The sequence below is a fragment of the Pavona decussata genome, unplaced genomic scaffold (assembly GCF_977016875.1).
Source record: "Pavona decussata unplaced genomic scaffold, jaPavDecu1.1 SCAFFOLD_130, whole genome shotgun sequence".
In the NCBI taxonomy this organism is placed as follows: domain Eukaryota; kingdom Metazoa; phylum Cnidaria; class Anthozoa; order Scleractinia; family Agariciidae; genus Pavona; species Pavona decussata.
In genome coordinates, this window is record NW_028145544.1 from 534,125 (window position 1) to 550,124 (window position 16,000).

General features: G+C 37.2%; 1 protein-coding gene across 2 annotated transcripts; it reads right to left on the bottom strand.

Annotated features, from left to right (window-relative positions):
* Nucleotides 1-7,149: 7,149 nt before the first annotated feature.
* LOC146468479 (glycine receptor subunit alpha-3-like) lies at nt 7,150-15,976 on the bottom strand. Of its 2 annotated transcripts, XM_085124262.1 has the most exons (9): nt 15,796-15,976; nt 14,717-14,807; nt 13,439-13,557; nt 12,954-13,021; nt 11,646-11,854; nt 10,796-10,878; nt 10,338-10,469; nt 9,578-9,963; nt 7,150-9,170 (listed from the first exon to the last, which is right to left on the bottom strand). In XM_085124262.1, the coding sequence occupies exons 2-9, from the start codon at nt 14,788-14,790 to the stop codon at nt 8,907-8,909; spliced, it is 1,335 nt and encodes a 444-aa protein (XP_084980388.1). In that variant the 5' UTR covers nt 14,791-14,807; nt 15,796-15,976; the 3' UTR covers nt 7,150-8,906. The 2 variants fall into 2 exon arrangements, with proteins under 2 accessions (XP_084980388.1, XP_084980389.1); XM_085124263.1 differs by lacking the exon at nt 15,796-15,976 and having other exon boundaries at nt 14,717-14,963.
* Nucleotides 15,977-16,000: the final 24 nt, after the last annotated feature.

The window sequence follows — 16,000 nt, forward strand, 5'->3', positions numbered from 1 at the left end:
TGTTTAAAACATGAGTGGCAGTGTTTTATCGGGATTTAAAACCACGAAGCGCAGCTGAGTGGTTTTAGACCCGATAAAACACGTGCTTCGAGTTTTTTTGAACGGCTTCAAAAACATTCCTGGAAAAGCGTGTGTCAAGGGAGTTCATAACAATGATGCTTTTGTCAACGTTGGAAATTAGCATACGAGAAAAACATTAAACACGGCATACTAATAAGGAGGAGGTTTCATCGGGTTTTAAAACCACTGCACGTGATGTATTAACGACCATTTGATAGGTCAATGGGCTTATGAATTATTAATGAGTTTATGAAGTGTCGTTTCGCAACTTCAGCCATGTTTTCGTAAGACGAACTGTATGGCCTTGTGATGTGTAACATGAGTCTCCACTTGATCTTCACTGATTAAACAGAGTTTGTTAAAGCTTCACAGTAAAATAAAACTTTCCACGAAAAGACACAATTTCTGTTACTATAGAGATACTTTCTTACGTCATAATAAGGCAATTGTAATTATTCAATTTGCACTGCGTGCGTCATGATAAGAAAATGATTCGAACTCTCGGTAAGTGTTTAAAATTATTTATTTCTTGTAATTGAGAGTGTTTTAAGCGTTATTTTTATTTTCTTCGGCATAAAACAGAGCATTTTGGTATTAGGACATGTCTTTTAGCTTCTTTCATTTTATTTAATTTTTCTTTTCTGTAACATTTTTCAAGCTGCACGACAAACCTTTTTCCTTTCCAAACTTAACTTAACTGCGGGAACGGAATCTCGTCACAAGTTCCTTGTACTTCTAGATCTGCTAAAAATGGACTTCGAATGACAGCAGTGAATCACACAAAGCTGGATCCTCACAGTTTAATCACGACTCACAAAATCAACTTTACAATTACAAGCAGGATCTATTTGTCACTAGTGGAGCTATTCAAAACAGTTTTACAACAACCAACAGTTAACAAAAGTGACAACATATTGAATTTACAGTAGAATACTTAAGCAAACAGTTTGAGTACTGTTTGGATCTAATTTATACTGTTTTGGTACCTACAAGTCTTTGTTAAATTCTGCTTAACGTATTAAGCCCCACACACTGCCTGTTTCTTCCGACAAACCTGGTGCAAAATGTATTGTTTTTCGTCAGCCAAATAAATCCGTGATTTTTTAAAAATATTGTTTTGCAAAACAGTCAACGCCTCCATAGTTTGCAATGCAATGCGATACAGTACGGCACAATGTGATATAAGGCAATTAGGGTAGCACCAAATAGTGAACAAAACCAATGAACTCGTGGTCCTCTGTCTAAAACTAAATAAAACTGGAAAACTACAAAGGTTGAAAGTATGTACAAAAATATCAACAAAACAAGGCAATGCAATACGATGCAATGAAATGCCAACAAGAGGGCGAAGTCCCATGCTATGCAACACTATACACACAACACCACACCAATCAATACATACAACAGAACACAAAATGAACAACACGAAACAATCATACCAAAGACAAATAAATAAATAAAAAATAATAATAAAATAAATGAATGGGAATTTCAGTGGCACATCCACAGAGTGGCTATTCGTCCACTGTTCGAGGTCAAATTGGAATTTGGAAATGAATTCGAAAATTTGAATTTGTCGTCGTTGCTTAAGCTTCCTAAAACATACAACAGAACACAAAACGAACAGCACGACCCAATTGTACCAAAGAAAAGAATATAAAAACAAAAACTAGCTACACAGAGTAATAAGGATGCGTAATATTCGCTAAAGAGTGACAACCAAGACACAATAATACAACAACAGTAACAGCAGAATTCTTGGCTTCCACTTGCTTTATTCTTAATCTTCTTCATCTCGACCACACGCATGCGCAGTACATGGACCATACAACATCCGGGCATCGTTTAACATCAGCTTACTACTTGGATATGGCACGTGACCAAAGTAGTGAAAGTACAGACCAGCTGAAGGAGAGGCGACAAGAGACCCCACCCCAGGCTGTCGCTGTCGCTGTTCTTTCCGCCATTTAACTCGTCTGTTCTTGAACCAGGTCTAAAACAAAATAGATGACGTTTCTTAATCGACTGCTAATTCTGATTTTGAAAAACTGAAATTTGATTCATCACTAAAGGAGAGAACAGTCTTTTCCCTCCAAAAACAAAGGGACGTAAATTTATCTACTTCACCAATAAAAGATAGCTAAATTAGAAAACTTTACGCTTTGTCACATTTTATTAATTAAGGCAACCTCGACTGACGTTTTATCTCACTTTGTACAAACGATAATTGTATTTTAGAGGATGATAGTTTTTAAGTTGCAAATGTACCTGTATGATTTCGATAGGAATTCTCAGCTGCTGGGACAATGCCCGTCGTTCCCGAGGCGAAATGTACTGTGTCTGGGCAAATTTCTTTTCCAGCTCTCCCCGCTGGTAGACAGTAAAGCGGGTTCTTTTATGCTGGGTAACTTGACCACTATCTGTTTCTTGATCTTTCAGAAAAATAATAAATTAAATGAGTATAACTAAAGGTTGCTGTACCACTACGTATGATCTATATAACATCTGAAATTTGGCCATTTCATGTTGTTGTTTCATAGAAGATGGCAAAGAAATGTACTAAAGTGCACAACAAACGTGCAGGGCCAGTGTTTTGCTAATCACAGTTCACGTTACAGTCTTCGTCGCCGCTTTATTTTAATAGAGAAGTTTAGAATCGCGTTTACGTCAAACGGCAAACGTGTCATTTGCGTTATCTTTTCTTGGAAAAATGAGTATACATACCTGAGAATAGTGGAAACTAATTCTGGCCTTTTGTGCTAATACAAAACAACTCAATTTTACAGAAAAACTGAATACAAACAGCAAGCGGCAAATTGAGAATAAACATGGTCACGTGATCATTTCTGCCGTTTGCCGTAAACGTTTTTCACTCTAATTCTCTCTTGTAGGAACCTTAATCAACTTCAACGGCAACGCCAAAGAGCGATTTCTTTTGCTTACTAAACCATTTGTTTTGTGGCTTTCTCGTTGCTGGATCAGGTTGCTGATTTTGTCGGTTTCCTAGTAGGGTAAAAACATTTTTTGGTCGTTGTTCTTGCCGGACATGCCAAGTATATTAACCTATGATTAACTTTGGAAATGATTAATTTGATTGTTCCAAATCTGAATAAATATACCTATCTCAATGTTTTGCTAATTAAAACTATTAATTTCTGATGTTCTCGTTGCCGTCATCGTCGTCGTTGCTGCTTAATTTATTTTAATAGGAGCCTTAATCAACCAGCTCGACGGCAACATCAAAAAGCGATGGCTTTGTTTATTGATCGTTTGCTATGTGGCTTAGTGTTTTCGTTGTTGTTCCTTCCTAGTAGAGTCAAAACAGTTTTTGTTCCTCGTCCTTGAACTGGCCAAGTGTAACCTATGATTAACTTTTGAGGAAAATGATTAATCTGATTATTCAAAATGTCGATGAATTTAAAAGAATTTTACCAGTCAGTAAACTCTGCTTGTAATCGTCAGTGAATGAACGCAATTGAGGTTATATTCACTTCAAAACAAGGAAGTCAGTACGATAGACTGACCCAAATATTTACCGAGCCATCAGCCAAAAAAGGAAGATCCAAAATTTAAATCAATATACCGTTACGCGCAAAAAAAACATAACACAAACCTTAAATCTTGTGCTTTTTACCGAGTGAAATATGTTTTACCCTAGTTACTCTCGAGAACGGCAGTCCCTATATTTAAACCTCGATTACTAAATATACCAAAATTGTTCGCCTTATACCGTACCTAGATCAGATTTGAACGGAAGCATCAATTCCGGGCTGAAGGGAAAAAATTTCTTCTACTCGATTTCGCACAAAACCACCGTGGCTGGCGATCGCCAAAATCTTTCTTTCTTCAAAACTACTTATTCTGAAAACGGTGCCATGAAAAGGTCTTAAGTAAATTTCAAATGTTTTGAAAATTCTGAGCATGTAAATTTTTGATCAAGCCTGGATGTTATACCCGCTAAACACCCCTGCTTGGTTTGAGCAAACAAACAAAATACTTAAATTCAGCAACAAACCTGGTGCAACGTTCTTGTTGACTTCCTTACTCACGGGATGTGAGTGTGGTATCAAAATGGTAGTACTACAGGAATACGAAGATGTGACTGGCTTGGAATAAACATAAGTGGAAGTGGTGGCTGGAAGTATTTTCCTGGAAGAAGTGGATAAAGCAGTTGGTACAGGGAGAGCACTTGTATCGTAAGGAACAAACGCCATAATTCGACGGTCCTTGAAAGACAGTATATCGTTGCTCATTACTGTTGCTTTAATTTATATCATTTTTCCCTGATCGTTGTGCGTACGAAAAATTATGAGTTTCGTCAAGGTTATTGTTGTTCAAGTTTCTCTAACGCAAGAGAAGGGATCAAGCCACGCCCAAAACTTGAAAGGTTTCGTTTCATACCCACTGCATATTGCTGTCATGTGATTGAGTTGAGTGGGCGAATTCAGTTTAAATGGAGAAAAACCTACCACAGTTTGGTTAACGGAAATGAAAGGAGGGCTACAATGGAATCATTGGGACGTTCTCCACGATTCCCTACACAGGAGATGTCTGATTCTACGCCAAAGATATTTACAACATTGTTTATTAATTTTCGTGACCGTCGTCATGGTGATGTTTTGAATGACGCAGTTTGTGCTGTTTTGAAAACAATCATTTGCGATGATTCCAACGTTGTGATTTGTTGTTATGATCGTCATTGTAACATCCGCCCATGTCAAAGGACGTGGGGCGGTGTATCTAACAGGTACTGTGGCTATATGGTACTATTTACTTAATAAAGCAGATAAATTGTCCGGAAAAAGCAGTTGAAATTTCGTCTCCTTTCAAACTATAAATGGCCGCCAACAGCGAAACACTGGCGCATGTGCAGTACGATTCCAAATATTGCAACCTAAGTTTATCGCGGAATACATGTCATGTGTACATGACAGTTATTGAGGAATTGCTGTCCATATTTGGGTACAGTGATAATTTTTTGAATAATAATGTCAGGTATCCAACGCACACGCATCATCGTGACGTCACATACCAATAAGTTAAGAGTCAATAGAAAATTGAATTGAATAAAGATGGCAAAACGCGATGAAGCTGAAAGTAAAAATAACTTAACTGAACAGTAGAATAATACTTTATGATAAGACAACAGTCTGTTTGTCAGTAACAACAACAACAACAAGCTTTATTTGCATGACTATAACAAATCGGGTAGTGCAAAAGCTATTGATAACTAATTAATGATTCCTTAACTAATTCTTAATAATAATAATAATAATAATAATAATAATAATAATTATGATAATAAAAGATAAACAAAATAAAGTAACTGAAGTCTTTGCTTAGTTTAAACTATTCATAAAGTAGAAGTAATCATTCCCGATAGAAGTTTATCTCTCAATTCGAAGCACGAGGAAACAAATGAAGTTAATTGAGTGTTTTTAAAATAGTCAGTTGAGTTCATTATATGCGATAGTAAAGTTTCTTTTGCTAATAGTCGTGGAAATGGAAGGCTAGGTTCTATTTTTATACAGAACATGTCTCTTAAAGAAGAGTAGCTTGGGCAATCTAATAAAAAGTGAATTTCATCTTCAATGGTTTTACAGTTGAAAAATTACACACCCTTTCATTACGGGGCAAGAGTTAGGGTTAGGGTATGTTGTTGTATCTTCCTGTTTCAATCAAAAGCTTGTTAGTGTGTTCGTGCAAGTACAATGTGTGCAGAAACGTGTGTGTCCTATTTATCCCCACTGCTATAGCAACATAGGAGGCGCTTCTTCACCTGAATAGTCTCACACGACTTCTTAGAGAGACAACTGCAGGTTTTCTACCACGATCATGACTTCCGATCTGCTCTCGTACACACGAGAGCAGCTGATCAACGTTATGCAGCATGCAACAGCAAAATTAACTTGAAAAGCTTGGCGAATGAAAGGCAGTGGCTGCAGGAAGATAACAACATGTAGAGAATCCAGGCAGTAAAATGTCGTGAAAAACTTAGGCAGTGGCAGAAATATGGAGAAGACACGATAGGGGAACTGGTCGAGTCGAAAGCTGGAGGGAAGGTCACTCGAGGTTAATGGAGGAGGTTGACTGACTATAAAAGTGAAATACGACAATATGAAGAAGTTATACTTTACATCAGAGGGGGACAACCAATAAATTTAAGGAGTGCTGCAATGGGCAATCAGGCTCGGGAGGGATGTTTGAAGAGTTTACATGTTTAAACAGGAGCCATAATCTGATTATGGCTCCTGGTTTAAAATAGTATTTCTACATCACTCGTACTGGGGTACACAGAGCGATGAGGGAGTTTCAATTCCTCAGGGACACGACGCCAGTCACCCTTACAGCAGTACCAGTTAGATACACCGTCCCTCAATTCAATTTAATTCAATTCAATTCAATTTATTTGCCATTAACAAAAAAATACAACATAAATACATTATAGACGACACACAATATTCTTACTATTACAATATTCATACTTGACTATTTACAATTTTAAATGTGTTAAAGGCTAGGAAGCCTATATAGAAGCCGGGGGCTTATTAACTATAGGCTTCCTAGAACTATTGGATAAACCATAGAAGTTAAGGGTACTGATTGAAATTTCCAATTAAATTTTTTGTTTTAAAGAAGAAAAAAAAAAAAAAAAAGGAAAGGAAGAAAAAAAAGAAAAGGTAAAGAAAAGGTGTGTAGCTCAACAAAGAGTCAATTTAACTTAGATAGAAGGAATTTTTTAAGTCTTTTGCCAAACAAACTGATAGTTTCACTGTTTTGAATTTCACGACTTAGCGAGTTGAAAAACGAAGGACCTTGAAACCGAATTGAGAATTTTCGAAGATTAGTTCGACAATAAGGTATATAGAAAAGGTTGGAATTTCTTGTTTTATAAGAATGTATTTGACTTGCAAGAGTAAACATATCACGAAAATAATTTGGAAGTAAGCTTCTTTTAAAAAGATACATAAATTTACCTATTTGGTATAAATAAATGTCATTGGTGTCGAGCAAAAAACAAAACCCTCAAAAAAAAAAACCAAACAAACAAAACCGAGCACCCCTTGTCCAGAAAATTGTTACAGATCATAGATTCCAGCTTTTTTGGTAATTTCATTCCAATACCAACAGTTGAAGTATTAACAACTTTATTGACATACATTAATGTTTTCATCAAACATGTTTTGCTCTTAAACTCAGAAGTTTACACATGTCTCATGCAGAGCACTAAGCTTACCAAAGACTACAATCTTTATATCAGTCTAATAAAACTGCCGTTAAAAACTTACACCTTATCTACAATATACTGTACAGAATAATAAAGTACTAAAGTGATGACGTCACAAAAACTTAAATTATGGGATATGCTGAGATATTCTGAAAGAGCATGATGAAAAATGGTTGCTTGCAAAATGACTTTTGTAATCATGCTCTTTCCAAAGATCTTTTTTTAAATCCCATAATTTCAAAAATTCAAATATTTGTGACGTCACACTTAAATACTCATAAGTAACAGATGAATAAGTTAATAATTAAGAGTTTTGATTGTAGGATCAAAAGTTTCTATATTGTGGAGAGTTTATTCTTGGGTGTGGAATTAAAAAATGTTATTGACGCACAAAATTTGTACTCGTGTGTCAAACGTGGTTCACGAGTATTTTACCAAGCAAGGCTACGTCCCTATTGTAAACAGATTTCACAATTGAATACCTTTAGCGAATGTGGTTATATTTGAAATCATTCTACTCTTACCATCTAAAACCGGTGCGCTACAAATTTAATCTACCATCAAAGCAACTTCAAATCTTTAAATATCACTTTCACGACACCATTTTATCGTTAATTTTTATGTTCTGTACGAGAAGCAGAAATACCTTGGACACTCATTGAGAAAAAAGCCCCGTAAACTCTCCAATGGGGGGCCTACCTTTACCCTCCGATCCCAATCTTTTAGTCTCGTCCCCAACCCGCGAGCGCTGTTTGCAATCGGAGGCCACATGTCCACGAGGTCTGGGCTTATCAAAAACCGGAAGCCAGGATCTGGCTTCCGGTGAAAGGGCGGATACTGCTGATCGAAAGGAACGCAGCCTCTGGGAAAGAGATTGCCAACGTCCAGAGTAAACTCTGTTGTGTGCAGGTTTCAAATTACTTCTCCATCAAGTTCTGCGCCTAATCTTATAATTTACAATAAACAATTCTTTTAACTTACATTGGGGTGTTGCTTATTTCCAATCATATACAAAGCTGATGAACGTTATAACTCTTCTAGAGAGCGATCCCTCTAAAGGCGTCTTAAAATCCACCAAGACATTTACTGTACAAATTAATTGCGCAATTCTAGAATGGTATTATTTCGCGACATTCTTAATTTGGGTAAATCTTTCTACTGAATGCGCAACTTTCTTTGTTATTTTTCTCCAGGGATTTGAAGAAAGTCAACGAGCTCTATATGACTATACATACTGTATTTGGCAAATAGTTTTGTCCTTTTGCGGTGAAATTTTGTCACCAACATTGGTCAGTTTATCTAACCAATCGGAGAAAGAGAAAAAAGGGAACCCTGGCCGGACTAGAAGGCCAAATGACAACAAACAACCGTAGATTCTTAAGAAAATTTTGTTCCCAAAGCCAGCATAGAAGTGCGAGAAGCGAATTTCTTAAGATCATAAATTTCAGCGGAGAACTATCAGGCAATAGTCCCTAAATATAAACTATGTTCTTGTTTAAATATCTGATGATAATTGAGTCAGTATTCGCGTATTTGTAATAGACCACAGTGATAAGACATTGCGCCTGGTCAGCCAAGCAAATTGAGAGTTTTGCCAACATTTCTTCCTTGTGAAGTACTACCTGGCTATAGTCACCCAATATATAAGGTTGAACAATAAAAACGCTGTGGGGAACAGAAATCTACAGAAATTGTTTATCACCATTCCCAGGTTCTCTTTCGTGACGTGCATTGGAAGGCCACAAAGCCTCTTGGGAAAACCTTGCTTGAGGATGCTTTTCCGCTTGAGACCAGACACGCTACGGACGATGGGATACACAGCGCCTTGAGAGTCCGCCACATAATACGAAACACGACTGCGTGCTTCCGGTTCCTCGGGCATCTAAAGCCAGGAAAACAAATGGTACTGTTATCTGAAAATTTCTCCTCCAAAGCCCACTTATTCATTGGCTAGTTCATAGTCACATGACATCAACAACAGAACAACATTGCGAACACTATGACATCAGAGGGTAACATTGAACTGTTACCCGCGAATATTTGACGATGTCGTTCGATCTATCTAATGTCAGTTTGTTGTACTATAAAAAAATCACTTAATAACCGGTCCCTGAGGAAACCAGTTCATTTTGTCTCCCTAGAATCTCAATGCTTCTCTCGACTTCGATAAACGTGCCTTTAAAAATAAGGTTTGCATGAAAATCGGAGGCCCTCAGTCACTCTTGAATTAAAAGGTGGCTTATCTCTGGAAAATCGACTCTGAGGGATATATTCAAAGAAACACCTCACCTGCATCCCAGCAGTCTCTGCGTGCGTGTCACAGCTGACCGATCTCGGCGGGCGCTGTCTTTTGTTCAACTGTCGGTCAAATCGGAAAATCAGGAGACACATCAACAGCGTTGTGAAGACGAAGATGAACGAAGTCATAAGATACCAGTCGATAGCCTTCGGGTAGCTGACTCGGGGCATGGTGCTGTTACTGGAGCCGAGTAAAAACACGATCGTAAGAACGGTCGTGATTCCGAGTGCGATTCGGTCTCCGATGCAGTCCCGATCCATCCAGAATACGATCCAGCTCATGATTACCATAATAATGCACGGTACATAGAAGTTTATCAGGTAGTATCCAATCCGGCGGCTGAACGTGAAGGTTACTATCATGTCTCGGTATTTCCCTGCAATGAAAACAAATAAAAATGCTTGAAGCCACTGCAGGAGTTTGTGCTATGTGAACGTTTGGATGAAAATCTTTCGTTATTAATTGTTAGCTGAATTCGGCAGCAACGACGCAAACGTCCACAGAATGTCACGTAAGGAAATGTGACATTTTTGCTACGTTTTAGTTGCTTTTATTAAGCTTTTTATTCCTATCTTTTTGAGGTTTTAAGCAATCCAAAAATTCCACCTCAGCTGCTTTGTCGTTCAATAACCTATAATTTTTAAGTGATTTTGTACGATGTTGAAGTTAAGGGTCAAAAATGGATACGTTTGTATGTTTCCTTCTCGAATTTTTCTGAGCAAATAGAGATAGCGCCTGAAGTTCACATACCTGCCACATATTCAACGTCTTGAATCTTGTACTCTGTCTTGGTCAAATCAAACTCTGCTAATTCCATATTCAAAATGTTCACTGGCTCGTATTCTTTCCAGCGGTATTCCACCATATCCCTGGTATAGGCGACTGAAAGAACACAGAAAAACTCAAAATTCATCTGTTACTCTTCATTGTGCTTCTAAAGGTTCAAGACGTACAATTAACAGTTCTTTTTCTAATCAAAACAAGTGCTGTAACTCTTTCAGCATTTTTTTGCCATCAAGTTTGGAGTATAAAGTCATTGTCAGTAATTCAAGAAGATACAGTATGTTAGAAAATATGGGCTTCTCGACAAAAAATGCGTTAACAAACGGTATTAAATTAAATTTTAAATATCTGAAGAAATGTTCGCACAAGAAAAATTTTCGAGGCCTGATAGTGAAAAAAAAAAAAGACTCCGCACTAGTACTTACAACTTTCCATAACAAGGCTACATTGCTGAACGTCAGTTGGAAATTTTTGCAGATACATGCGGCACGATGCAACAACAAATAACCTGAAAAAAAGCGGGAAAAAGGTATCATAGTTATTTAGTTGTTTTATAGTTTAAACCAGAAACATATCCCCTTGGTTGCATGCTCCTGTTTAAACTAAGTTCATCTTTTTTTTCACCTGTTTTTCTACGAATCTTGTGTGATTGGTCAGGTAATTTATTCAGGAGACCGTCTGACTCGACAACAGCAACAATAACAGCAACTTTATTCTACCCCTACAGGGCACTACAGCTGAAATGACATAAAACATACAATGGAATAGAAAAAGGGTATTGGCTTCCTAAAACAACTTGAGAGTTAAAGAACAAGGAAGCCAAATTACATGAAATAATTTACAATATTGTGGCGGGAAAACACAGAGAGAAGAGACAACAAACACAACAGAGACAAAAACACGCACATCAGTAAATGTTTCTCTCTTAATTTTCCTTCATTGTGTCTTTCTTCTTTCTTTCTTTCTTTCTTTCTTTCTTACAGTCAAGTAGCCTCTTACATATAAGTGTATGTTCCGTTTTCTCTTTACTTGATTATTTAGCTATAATCATCCCATGTATCCAACAAGTGTGAGTGAAATAATTGCTTTCTTAAAAACAATCAGAAATATTGCTAGATCTTGCTGATTTCGCTTTGCAAGAACAACCAGAAGACAATGTAATGGTCTCAATTTCTCGGGCATGGTATAATGGCCGCTAAGCCAATCAAATCCCTGGAATTGATTATGCAAAGATGTAGTCAATTTTTTAATAATTGCATTTATAATCGGATTTACCTTGCACTGTAATACACATATCCATATTTAGATATCAAAGCTAACTGATTGTCCTCGTATAATTTGTAGTCGTTGTTGTTTGTGAAATAAGTATCTGGACGCCATATTTTGTGCAAATCTTTGCCTTTCAATGGTAATGTGCCGTCTAGATTATGTGCCAGTCTCACATCGAACCATTCTTGACGCAAATACATTGATGTAGTGAATTCCTGTACAAGAGAAAAAAAGATTAACCTTAATTAATATTAATCGTCTAAGCCCCAAAGGTACAATTTGTACCAAATCCTACTGATTTGTATGAAAAAGTAACGTTGATTGAAACAGTACAATTTGCTCTGACTGGAACAGCAGGATTTGTACTGAAAAAGTAATGTTTTGGAGTGAAACGGTAGGATTTGTACGATAAAGTAACGTTTTGGACGCAAACAGTCCAAAATTTTTGGACCGATTTGGGTTGGGGTTTTGTCAAGACCAGGGGCCCGTTTCTCGAACGTCCAGGTAACTTATCGGGCCCGATAAGTGAAATTGATGATAAATGTTTTTAACAGAAGTCAATTTGTGGTAGCTCAGTTTGAATACTAAACTTTAAAATCTTACAATTCTATGAAAACTTTGGTTAAATACCATGTCTGTAATCACTGTGTAATCGGCGAAAAAACATTTAAAAATATACTTATCGGGCCCGGTAAATTACCGGGACTTTCGAGAAACGGGCCCCAGAGCTCGAAAACTGGACTAGACAAAGTACGTTTTCGCAGCTCATTTCAATAACCATACCTAACCTGGATATAGTAAACTTTTATTGAAACGAACCGGCTGCTCAAGAAAAGTGCGTAGTCTGGTCATATATATGTGGTGTGTTTGTAAAGCCTCATTTTGATGTAAGCCTCGTTTTCACCTAGCATGTGCTCTCGCGTCAGCACCTTCACGAGTTGTCAAGTTGTTAAACAAATAATCTAAAAAAGAGCAAGGCTGATTTCACGGTCAGGGAAGTATATTTTCCAATATTTCGAAAGGCACGGCCTTTCTTTTTCAGGGTATGTTTGAGACTGACCCTGTGACAAGAGACGTTACAATTTAACACAGTTATATTAGATACCTGAAAAACAAAGGCTAAAGTTGCATAAACAAGTTGTTGTTTGCTGATACTAAGTACAATAAATTTATTGAATTCACGACCAGTTCTGCTCTTTAACGACACGCTTATTACGGAAAAGGTCACAATATTTCACCTTCCAGTCGGAAACAAAGTTAATGAGGGTTCACGAAGAAAACATAAAATCAGGTAGAATCGACGTGTTGACTCACCATGTTTGATTCCTTGATATTTGTAAATGACTGAATAGCCATACTGAGATACACCTTGATAGGTTTGCCTAAAAAAAGATAGTTTCGTCAACTTTATGGTCCATTGTTATTATTCATTTCCCAAAAATTCGTGTAAAATAGAATCGTCCCATGACCGTTAAAATGTACATTCATGTGATTTACTTATGTCTTTTTTGATATAAAACAATATCGAACTAGCAGATGATAACAGAATAAATGGACTTTTACTGAACGCAAACTAAGAGTATCAAACTCGTACCCAGTCTCTCTTTATTTCAGTGTTTGTGAGACAAGAGAAGATTAGATACTAGAGCGGATTGAGGTGCGCGGGGTGTCATGGGTCAGGGAGCAACCCGCATACTTCAATCCACCCTCGTACCCAAACATCTCTCGCTCCTCTCGAGTGGATAAGAGTCTGCAAGAGTATCGCGTGAGAAACGCGGAAAAGTCACTTGACCACTTACCTCCTGCTCTGGGTCTCTCGTTTTTGTCATAATTTTTCTCTTGAAGAATTGCTTCTATAATGCCCGACGCATTGGCGATTTCTGTTCTGTCTATGTCAGCGTGTTCTTTGGTATTAGCGCTATGGAAAAAATATGATTAGGTTTGTCAATACACACCGTCGACTGTACCAAACAAAGTTAAACCAAGGGAAGTCCTGTCCGTACTAATTTTGTTTAAAAGACACCATACGTTGTGCCAGGGAGAGCTAGGGGGACCTATCTTCGGAAACTTGAATCCCAAAGGGCGAGGGGTGCATTATTTTAGTCAATTTACATTAGTTAATGAGGTAAGATTCTGAGAAAGTATCATTTATAACTAGAATGTTTCTTTTAGAGGGCTACCTATTTATATGAAGAGTAGCAGAGTGTTTGAACTTTATGAGCTTCTCCTTTTCGAAGAAAACAATGCCTTGATGGCGCGTGTGACCATTTGTGACAATAGGGACATTCAGATTTGACTACGAGTACGAGATTGAGTACGAGTACGACTTTTCAAATCTAGTTTGCGTGGTTTAGATAACCGCTTGTCACACCAATCTTGTTTTCAGTGTCTTGTTATCAGCTGGTAAACAACAGGAAAGAGTGAGAGTTTTGAAGATGTTACTGATTTGAAATTTGAAAAGTCGTACTCGTACTCAATCTCGTACTCGAAGTCAAATCTGAAAGTCCCTAATAACATTCTTAGCCCTGCCTTCTCCCTATAGGCACTATGGGAAAACAGCGGGAAAACAAATGCGTAGGGTGATATGGGAAGGACGCGAAACGTAACAGACGTCCCATAACACTCTGAGAGAGACGCCTAGCCAGGCAACTTTTAGCCATTCGCGTCCTCATTACTTTCCACGCGCTCAAATTGAATAATTTTTTCCTCAAGTCCTCTAGATCTTTCTCTGTCTTGTACAAAATTTTGTTCTAATATCTTTGGTTCTTTTATCTTATTATTTTATTTTATTTGTATTCTTATTCTTAGATTTAATCTTTTGTTTTGTTTTCAATTTACTTTGATTATTATTAGTTTTGATACTACGAGTCAATGAGAGCGATTTCTTAAAAGGGGGTATTTACGGAAAGAAAAAACATTTATGCGATGGAATGTTCTGTGGGTTCCACAAGCATACAGCACTGGAGTAAAAGGTTCTATGGCCTGAATTATTTCTGCTCTCAACTGTTACCAACTCCTTCCTAACAGAGGCTTTTGTGTTACATCTTAAGGTTGTTCTTTAAAAATAGCGTACTTACCCTCCAGCTCTCAGTAATCCTCTCATGGAGACCAGCACAAATAAAACTCCTTTTAAAAAGAAACCAGCATCCATTTTGAAAAGGGAGGAACCTGTAAAAAGCGAAAACTGAATGTCGGCTGTAGACGCATTCAAAAGGCTGAAGATTCTTCGCTGGGAATCTTTGGAATCAGTTTCCCTTCGTCGTTGGTAATGTGTATCAATCTCTCCCTAGCGATAAAACTCATTGTTTTTTTTTTTGTTTCTTATTATCACGCGTTTTTGGCTTTTTTCCCTACCCATTTTATCTGTTATTTTGAAGTCCCCTTCGGTTTGAAGAAAAACAAATCTAAACGTGCTAAATTTAAAACTTATTTAAGCAATCATCAGAGGCTGTATCTTATCTAACGGTATCATAAGGTTTATTTAGCCCACTTTAGGTAGTTTGGTCTATGTTCTGTTATTGGATAGGTACAAGTTCTTTCTCTTTGCTTATCACAGTAGCCAAAACGCACAAAGAACTTATGGTTTTTCGTTAAATTGTGTGTCTCTATTTTGTCTAATGATACCGACCTTGATCTCAAAGTGCCGCCATTCCATTGTTTTGGGAAGGGGAGGTTTAATGATAACATGGACAGAATGAATTAGTAGCTTTGAGGATGCTGCGTTCTTTGAAACTTGATGAGCCGGACCCAAATATTCATATGAATTAAAACACGGTTTATATAATCTGCGGATAAGGTTTCAGTATCTGTGGTCTCTTGTACTGGAAAATAGAAGTAATATTGTGATTTTTGGCGTCCGACGTCACTTGAGTAAATTGGCAACATTTTCAGAAGCAAACTTGAAACTGACAACGTTCGAAAACTAAAAACTCTATATAACTTATCGCTTTTGACGGACTCTATCCAAGTGTCGATTGAATATGATCTCTTTTAGATAGCATTACTATGCTTTGCAACTTGTCAACACAGATGCATTGAAATTTTCAGAATATTTAGATTTTATCTTTTATGTTTAAAAACGTTATAGGTTATTTCTAAAATTCCCCTATTTATAGAAGTTAAAGCACTCAATTCGAATTCTTGAAATGCAACTTACCTTTTTTATGCACTGATCAGAGCGAAGCAAAGGGACTTCTGTTAGCACAATAACCCCGCATATTGTTCATCTCGCTTTTAAACTTATAATAATGCCATTTGGTCGATAGCTTTGCTTTTATCTCCAAAAGTGACGCAGCTTAAAATCAAGATTCGATGATAACATACTCTTAAAATATGGTGTTGATTCCGAGCGAAATTGGAAA